Source organism: Daphnia pulex, chromosome 8 (assembly GCF_021134715.1).
Source record: "Daphnia pulex isolate KAP4 chromosome 8, ASM2113471v1".
Classification (NCBI taxonomy): Eukaryota; Metazoa; Arthropoda; class Branchiopoda; order Diplostraca; family Daphniidae; genus Daphnia; species Daphnia pulex.
In genome coordinates, this window is record NC_060024.1 from 10,789,687 (window position 1) to 10,797,684 (window position 7,998).

The following is a 7,998-nucleotide window of genomic DNA, read 5'->3' on the forward strand; positions in this document are numbered from 1 at the left end:
ATCTCGTAGCAAGATTCTGAACTGCAGTTTACATTTTAATTGACAGCAACGAAGTTGACAGTTTTAAAGAAAGAGATCGGAGAAAAATAAAATAAAACACCACCAACAAATGGGTTACAACCGGTTACATAACTTAACAAAAAAAAAAATCTCGGCTTAATGAAAACATTTCTGGCATAGTCGTTTGTTTGCTGCGAATATTTGTGATGAGGGAAAGAAAATCTGGCAACGGAACCAAGTTCACATTTTCAAATGTTTAGTTATTTGAGTCGAACTTGGCATCTTGATTCGAGCAAGGAAATCGTTAAAAGGAGATCCTAGGTACATGTAACCATTCTAAAAAGAAAGCAAAAAAGATGTTTATTTGGGGATGTAACACATTTCTAGTCAACAGAATACTCACGACAATCTTGGCGTCACTAAATAAACGCTGGTCTGCAGAATTGGAATGCCAAGAATTTACAATCTTCCCCTCCCAATCTGCTTCAACGATAATTGAGTACGGGGGTAAAACAGGCACCAATAGGTTTAAACTCATGACCTAAAAATAGAATAGCCTAAATTGTTTTCGTCTGAAGCAAACTAAAAAAAAATAACAATTGAGAGAATCAATACTATATTACATGAGATCCAATCTGCCGAAAAAGAGGAAAATCGTAGAATTTTGATACCACATCAAACGGGAATTTCGCAAGATGCATTATTCGTATCGCGAGTTTTCTCAACCATGGATGATTAAACAATAATTCCAGTGGGTCAAATTCACCGGGAAGACGAACACTAACTAGTGCGATCAAAATATTCCCTTCAGGACTCAAATTAAGATTATCTGGGGTTCCGGGAAGACCATCCAAAAATATCTCAGTAGTTCCTTGGGTAACGACAGAAACATTATTGTCTTTCTCTTAAGTCTGAAAATACAAAATACCTGTTTTAGGACCCCTAATGAAATACTTGTGCAGTCTGAATCGAAAACATTCTGCATAGATCACATAATCTTCTTCCGGAGACAGCAGTATACCGTTTGCGAAGTGAATGTTCTCCTGCAGAACTTTATTTTCATTCGTTTCCGGATTGAAGACCATAAGACGTCCAGACGGGGCACCAAGCATTTCGCCCAAAGCTTCGTCGAAAGGATAGTTTGTACTAGTCACAGTATAGTAAATCCTTCCATCCTTAGCAGGGGCCACTCCATTAAAAATCCTTGCCACTTTACCCTCTATTACTGCATGTTTATGCACAAGATTTGAAACTTGTCCTGTTGGTACCACGACACAGAAGAATATTTATTTAAATCATCGATAGAAAAATATGGGTCTTAGTTCATTACGTACCTGAAGACTCACAGTCAACTTTGTAAATGCCCAAATAAGAATCTGCAACGATGAGATAACCATCTCTATCGAAACGAATCCCTAGAGGACGTCCGCAGTTGTTGACATCCCAACTCCCGGAACATTTATGACCCAACTTAGCAACTGTTTTCATTTGCGTGCCGTTTCCAAATATCTTTATAATTGATCCTCCATGAAGAGTGGCATAAAAAACATTTGGATCAATGGGCGATACTTCCAGACTTTCTGGTCCCACAATTTCTCCGTCAAACAATTTTTCGGCTTTGGCAAGGGCATAGTCTTTCGGATCAAGCGCTCCTTCAAATGCTAAAGGTGGAGTAGGCGAGAAAGGCTCCAATTTACTGTAAGGTGGGAGCCCTGGAATGAACAGGATGACGCACAGGACGATGAAGGTGTTAATAAAAAACCTCTTCAGGTTTTTGGCTAAAACCATATTGAATCTGCAAATAAAGCAGAAAGCCAAGAGGTTTTCGCCAATAGATTAATTATTATTGATTTAACAGTGTTTGCTGATCCAATCATTAAAAAAATATTTGAGTAAAACAATCTGAAGCGGCTAGCAGGTAATTGTTGCTGGGTGAAAACTTAAAATAAAGTAAAATTTTGAAAATCTCTCTTATCATCTAACAGAGAAATTTACGTAAAAAAACTTACAACTATGTCGGTCGGTCGATACGGTGTTTGCCGTTTGGCAGCAAACAGATATGTCACAAATTTAAAATTTGTGTGTCCAAGCAGTGAGCACAGTTGTTCGGTAGTTCATCGAGGAAAAAAGTTTATATACGCGCGGCGCTGCTGGTAATGGTTTGTACGTTGGATAGCGTCGCTTATCATAGACATTTGCAAACTATAGGTGACATTTCACATTTATAAATAACAAACGCCTTGTTTACTTGGGAAAAAGCAATGGCTTGTTATCATACAGAATAGATATAAACGCTGTGCCACGATGATATTGCATATGCAGTATGCACGACATGCATGTCCAAGGCCATCGTGTCATTTTTCTTTGTACCAACGTCATCGCTGAGGAACATGCCTTCCTTTCATCAACCTTGATACACTACAAAATTTTATAAGATAATTCAGTTGCGCAAGCCACACAAAATATGATTTAAAATAAACGTACAGTCTTTTATCAGAGGCTCAGAGCCATTAAGGTTCTGCTTTAAGCCCTTAATGGCTCTGCTTTTACCCGTTTATACTAGAATAGCTGATCATTCTCGAATTAGGAAAATCTTACTTTTATTTATAAATGTATTGCTTCTTGTTTAAAGCAGATTTTAAGTTTTGTTGTTGTCTGAGTTGTCTCTTGTCTGTGGAAAAGGGAAGGGGTACCTGCCAGAAAAAATAAATGAAAATCTGGCAACTTATTGTTAGAAACTACCATGCAGACTACAGACTACAGACGACAAAAACATATGTCATTCAAAAAATGTTATGTAAGTTATTGTAGAAAATTATTACATGATCAAAATTCTAAAAATGTCGAATAGAGTAGCAATTTGTCTGTTCCGGAATGATCTAAGATACCACGATAATGAGGTGAGTATTTTCAAAAAACTTAAAAAATTTTACAGTTCTTTACGATTTGAAGTTTGACGCTTGCATATATTCTCTTTTCGAAAGGTATTAGCACTGGCTCATAAAAGTGCAGACTTCGTTTTACCTTTGTACTGCTTTGATCCACGTCACTTTGAAGGAACACATCATTACAAATTTCCAAAGACTGGAATTTTCAGAACACAGTTTCTTTTGGAGAGTGTTGAAGACTTTCGCCAAACCCTTGTAAAACGTGGAAGCAACTTGATGATTGTTCATAGCAAACCAGAAGAAGCTTTACTCAAGATTTTCAAAAGTCTTATTGGACTTAAAGTAACCCTTATTTTACAGACAGAAGTAACAAAAGAAGAAACAGATGTTGAAAAATGTCTTCAGAAAATATGTCAAGAGATCAAAGCAAGCTACATCAATTGTTGGGGATCCACTTTGTACCACAAAGGAGATTTGCCCTTTCAAATTAATCATGTTCCTGACTCATACACAGGATTTCGAAAAGAGGTTGAAGAGAAGTTGAGAATCCGTCCAGAAATTTCTATGCCAGACAAGATGAAGCCAGTTCCTACTTTTGCACATGAAATTCCTTGGGGGAACCTCCCCACAATTGAAGCACTAAATTCTACTAAACCAATCCCAAATTCATCATCAGCTTTCCCTTTCAATGGAGGTGAAACTGCTGCATTACTCAGACTAAAATCCTACCTTTGGGATACAAATGCTGTGGCACAATACAAAGAAACAAGAAATGGACTCATTGGATCAGACTACTCAACGAAGTTCAGTCCTTGGCTGGCTCATGGATGCCTTAGTCCAAGAAGAATTCACTGGGAACTTGAAAAGTACGAATTGCAAAGAACTAAGAACCAATCGACTTATTGGGTTCGCTTCGAGCTACTTTGGCGAGACTATTTCAAATTCGTTTCAATGAAATATGGCGACAGGATATTTTACCCCAATGGAATGAAAGGCAGACGTCAACAGTGGAAGAAGGACATGGAACTCTTTAAAGCATGGCAAAGTCCGATTTTTAGAATCTACTTCTTGTTATATTTAATTAAAGAAACTAAAATTAAGCTTTTATCTTAATCTCCTATAGTGGGAAAAACAGGAGTACCGTTTGTAGATGCAAACATGCGTGAACTGTTGGCAACCGGCTGGATGTCTAATCGAGGACGGCAGAATGTGGCTTCGTTTCTAGTCAAGGATTTACTTCTAGATTGGCGTTTAGGTGCGGAGTGGTTTGAATCGTTGCTTTTAGATCACGACGTTTGCAGTAATTATGGAAATTGGAACTACGTAGCAGGTACTTAACACGAAATCTTACGGAGAATATCTTGAGATAATTTTGATCGTTTTTGCTACGCAGGAATTGGGAACGACCCGAGGGAGAACCGAAAATTCAACATGATCAAACAAAGTATGGACTATGATTTAGAGGGTAACTACATTCGTATGTGGGTGCCCGAATTGAGAGAAATACCTGGATCGAAAATTCACTCACCTTGGATGCTGAGTTCTGGGGCACTTTCAGCAGCTAAGATCCGCCTCGGAGATAACTATCCCAATCCTGTTGTAGTTGCACCGGAATGGAGTCGTCATCAAAAAGGGGGAAAGGTAAACGTTTTCTTCCTTTCATCTGGTTTGGGCCAGGCAATAAAAAATGTGTTTATCCATATAGGACTTCGGCCAAGGAAATCCTAAAGGAGGGACTCAACGGGGAATTGATTTCTATTTCAAAAATCCTGGGGGTCAAAAATAAAAAGGTGTACTGTTTGAAAAGTGCAACGCACACAGAAATGAAGATTACCAGTTTCTGTTGCATTCCTGTTGGGTTATTCCAATTGAGATCTGTGTAAAATAACCATTGATGACTATACAAGGAAACTCTTACAATGAATCGTCGAACTACAAGTTAATCGAGAAAATTTCCTATGAAGTAAAATCTGTTTATTAGTAATTCTTAATTCATGCATAAAACTTTTGGTACGGAAATTATAAAAATGAGTTATAAATATTAAAACACACGAAAGTAAGAAATAATTACCACTACTAGTACTTTTTAAAAAACCTCTCTGCGCACTGCATTTGCTTGACTAGTTGATCAATGTACGCATTTCTCTTTCGTGTCGCACGTGGTGATCTGTTTGCACCCTGTAAATTGTGCAATCCTTCTACAATCCTGTTCATCTCCTCCCAAATGGTTTTGAGTTCGATCAGGTCTTGCTTAACCACATACGTATTGACTAAAAATTCTTCGCCAATTTGGTAATAATTGCTTCTGGTCTGAAAGTATTCGATTGTCGACAAAAACTTCCTTCTCGCTCCCAACGAGTTGACCCCAATTTCGCGTAAATCCTGTTCATTCATGGTCAAAAATACCTAAAAAAGAATTAAACATTTATAATTTCTGTATGGTATGAATAACGTTTCTAATCGACTTTACCTGTAAATCAATATCTTGTTCTTCGAAGTGCATTTGGTATTTTGCGAGGCCTAAATTGGCTAGGACGGAAGAGAGATCCCTAGGCAATTTTACTGACGAGTTTTCTTCGTAATTGCTTGTATCGTTACTGCCCATCGCGGGTTGACGCTGTTCACAAGCTGGTGACCAAGGACTTGGTAGGGTTTTCGAGATGTTGTTGATGACAGGCTTTGCAATAGATTTCTTGAAATGATTAGGACGGCAGTTAGTATTGTTGCCGTTAGGTGCAATAGCTTGTTTGAAGATCATCGAAGTGCCGGGCCATGCATTGAAAGGATTAAATGCATCTCTGACTGACTCTACACCTTCGGGACTGTAGCGCGTAACATCACCAGGCGATGGGAACCACTGAGTTTCGGGTACTACACCATCAACATCGTCGATAACCACATCAGGAATTGGGAGAGAACCGGGGACAGACATTTCGGGAAACTCGGCAAATCTCTCGAAAAATGCAGTGTAGGGTGACTTTGGCTTGAATCTTGTCGGCACGGGAGCTAAAAGAAGATGATTGGGTTTAGTTTTCTTAGTGCTGTCTAACGGGATCAGGTTGAAGGGATTGCATTGTTGTTGATGTTGCTCTAGCTGTTCTCGTTGTTGCTGTTCAGAAATCAGGTTTGCAATTGGCGCGTAACCGTTTCGTAGGGCCACGTGATAGGCAGTGTCACCGCTAGATGTCCTCATGTTCACATCAACGCCTTTTTGAATAAGAGCGCGGGCGATGTTGTACTGCCCTGATTGAGATGCAATGTACAATGGGGTCTGCCCGTGAATCTCTTCTCTGAAATAATGAGATACGAATTAAGGATTTAGAAAAAAAACTGATGATTTAGTGCCAAAGTTATGTTTACCTAACATTAGGGTTTGCTCCATATTCAAGCAAGAGTTGGGCAGATTCTCCATGAGTAGCTTGAATAGCTAGCATGAGAGCTGTAAACTGGTCTTGGTCTCTCTCTTCTAGTAAAGCTCCATGCTGAATGTCAAACCAAAGTGAAATACAAATCAATTAGAACATAAAAGGAGTTTCTTACCATATAAGAACAGTAAGAAGCTATACCATAAGAAGTAGCTTGATTGTTTCTTCACTGCCACATAGGGCAGCCAACATGAGTGGTGTCTTGCCATTTGGATTCCTCATATTAACATTGGCTTTCATTTCAAGTAGATACAATACTGTTTCATTGTGACTGAACAGACTGGCGTACATGATTGCAGTCCAACTGCCACTGTTCCTCGAATCTGGGTCCACCTGACACCTAATACAGAAATAATACAGTTGTTAATAATGGGTTCATAGAAGTTAATGATAATGTAGTTCACCTTTCAACGAGGTGTCTAACACTTGAAGTGATTCCCAAACTTGCTGCAGTGTGGAGGTTGAAAGGCATCAAATCATCTTCGTGCAGGAGTTGGGTCAGTGTGCTCTCAAATTGATGATAAAATTCTGACTGTGCTTCATTTTCCTCGTAATCAGCCATAGCGTGACCCATGGGCGATGAGCTGAAGCGATCATTGTTTTCGGCTTCTACGTTACTGTCGAGTCTTAGTGGAGGCGGCTTGGCTTTGACTTTGGTTGGTTGACTCAGCATTTTTGCACCGTCGAGTGGATAAAATGGAACGGGAAAACTTTTTTGTGAAAAAAATAAAATACTCCAGACTTGTTAATAAGTTAAAATATCATCCAGCAAGACCTGCAATAAAAGAGTGAACAAAAAAACGTTTTAACCCTCAGAGCATCACGTGAGATTTCTCGAGTCATTACCTCAAGCATCACCATGGTCAGCCTCAGCCCAGATCTCTTCCTCCTTAAAGAAAACAGCTGATAATCTGTAAATCGATCCTGATTGACCTGTCAAAATTGATCGATACTTGAAAAACTAGTTTTTTGGGGGGGAAATTTTCAAAAGCTATTAAAATTATAAAAGCTAGGCTATTTCATCGATCTATAATTTTTAAAAAACTTCCGATGTCGATCATCGTTTCACAAACAACGTTTATTTATTTACACGTTATGCTCAAATAGCATTTGTTGTACGATGATTAAATTCATTATAGAGCATACGTGAGCTGGGGCCTGGGGGCATGATTTTCCAAAACACATTTGAAGCTCACAGTAAATATATCCTGTTTAATCTCGTGAAACTCGCACAGAGAGAGGATTGCTGGGATGGACGGACTAATAATCAAACGAGAGGAATCGTGACTTGGTGTAAAACAAAACAAGTCATACTCGAAATCAACCATGCAATCATTAATTCCAGCAGTCGTCAATGATGACTTTTTCATTTTTTTTCTTAAAAAAAAAAAACAACCAACGAACCAAATATTTCCAATAACAATTTCGGATATTTGGGTTTAACTATTCCATGCACAAAAGATATGTGATAAGTAGATTTCTGCCATGAAAGCCTCTCTTTTCTTTTCCACTCTGCGCTATCCACGTTTTTATTGGAGACTCTTAAAGGATTTCGCCCCGGAGAGAAAAGTGTTTCTTCTAACCCCTCTGTTGTTTCTTTGCCTTTTTTTTCTTCTCTCTTAAGATTCCCCCTTAATACCTATCTTATTTCAATCCCTGGCGGTATAAGGGCTCCCCCCTTTGCC

General features: G+C 38.7%; 3 protein-coding genes across 3 annotated transcripts; 1 reads left to right on the plus strand and 2 right to left on the minus strand.

Moving 5' to 3' along the window:
• Nucleotides 1-14: 14 nt before the first annotated feature.
• LOC124200273 (adipocyte plasma membrane-associated protein-like) lies at nucleotides 15-2,405 on the minus strand. The gene is made up of 7 exons (XM_046596453.1): nucleotides 2,279-2,405; nucleotides 2,010-2,202; nucleotides 1,335-1,795; nucleotides 929-1,258; nucleotides 624-871; nucleotides 404-541; nucleotides 15-336 (listed from the first exon to the last, which is right to left on the minus strand). The coding sequence occupies exons 3-7, from the start codon at nucleotides 1,786-1,788 to the stop codon at nucleotides 241-243; spliced, it is 1,266 nt and encodes a 421-aa protein (XP_046452409.1). The 5' UTR covers nucleotides 1,789-1,795; nucleotides 2,010-2,202; nucleotides 2,279-2,405; the 3' UTR covers nucleotides 15-240.
• A 328-nt stretch (nucleotides 2,406-2,733) lies between these two features.
• On the plus strand, nucleotides 2,734-4,812 carry LOC124200270 (cryptochrome DASH-like). The gene is made up of 5 exons (XM_046596449.1): nucleotides 2,734-2,900; nucleotides 2,985-3,933; nucleotides 4,012-4,218; nucleotides 4,282-4,529; nucleotides 4,594-4,812. Exons 1-5 carry the CDS (start codon nucleotides 2,823-2,825, stop codon nucleotides 4,672-4,674), a joined length of 1,563 nt encoding a protein of 520 aa, XP_046452405.1. The 5' UTR covers nucleotides 2,734-2,822; the 3' UTR covers nucleotides 4,675-4,812.
• Nucleotides 4,813-4,847: 35 nt separating this feature from the next.
• Nucleotides 4,848-7,247, minus strand: LOC124200268 (ankyrin repeat and SAM domain-containing protein 3-like). The gene is made up of 6 exons (XM_046596445.1): nucleotides 7,160-7,247; nucleotides 6,718-7,088; nucleotides 6,455-6,653; nucleotides 6,249-6,370; nucleotides 5,359-6,178; nucleotides 4,848-5,294 (listed from the first exon to the last, which is right to left on the minus strand). Exons 2-6 carry the CDS (start codon nucleotides 6,984-6,986, stop codon nucleotides 4,965-4,967), a joined length of 1,740 nt encoding a protein of 579 aa, XP_046452401.1. The 5' UTR covers nucleotides 6,987-7,088; nucleotides 7,160-7,247; the 3' UTR covers nucleotides 4,848-4,964.
• Between the last annotated feature and the right edge of the window lie 751 nt (nucleotides 7,248-7,998).

Bases quoted from the DNA above. Each gene is read 5' to 3' on its own strand.
- LOC124200273 (XM_046596453.1), bottom strand. From the start codon at position 1,788: ATGGTTTTAGCCAAAAACCTGAAGAGGTTTTTTATTAACACCTTCATC. The intron at 872-928 runs GTATTTTGTATT...TCGTTACCCAAG, and splicing joins CATTAGGGGTCCTAAAACAG to GAACTACTGAGATATTTTTG. The intron at 337-403 runs GTGAGTATTCTG...CTTTCTTTTTAG, and splicing joins TTAGTGACGCCAAGATTGTC to AATGGTTACATGTACCTAGG.
- LOC124200270 (XM_046596449.1), top strand. From the start codon at position 2,823: ATGATCAAAATTCTAAAAATGTCGAATAGAGTAGCAATTTGTCTGTTC. The intron at 2,901-2,984 runs GTGAGTATTTTC...TCTTTTCGAAAG, and splicing joins TAAGATACCACGATAATGAG to GTATTAGCACTGGCTCATAA. The intron at 4,219-4,281 runs GTACTTAACACG...TTTGCTACGCAG, and splicing joins AAATTGGAACTACGTAGCAG to GAATTGGGAACGACCCGAGG.
- LOC124200268 (XM_046596445.1), bottom strand. From the start codon at position 6,986: ATGCTGAGTCAACCAACCAAAGTCAAAGCCAAGCCGCCTCCACTAAGA. The intron at 6,179-6,248 runs GTAAACATAACT...TCATTATTTCAG, and splicing joins GGAGCAAACCCTAATGTTAG to AGAAGAGATTCACGGGCAGA. The intron at 5,295-5,358 runs GTAAAGTCGATT...ATTCTTTTTTAG, and splicing joins AACAAGATATTGATTTACAG to GTATTTTTGACCATGAATGA.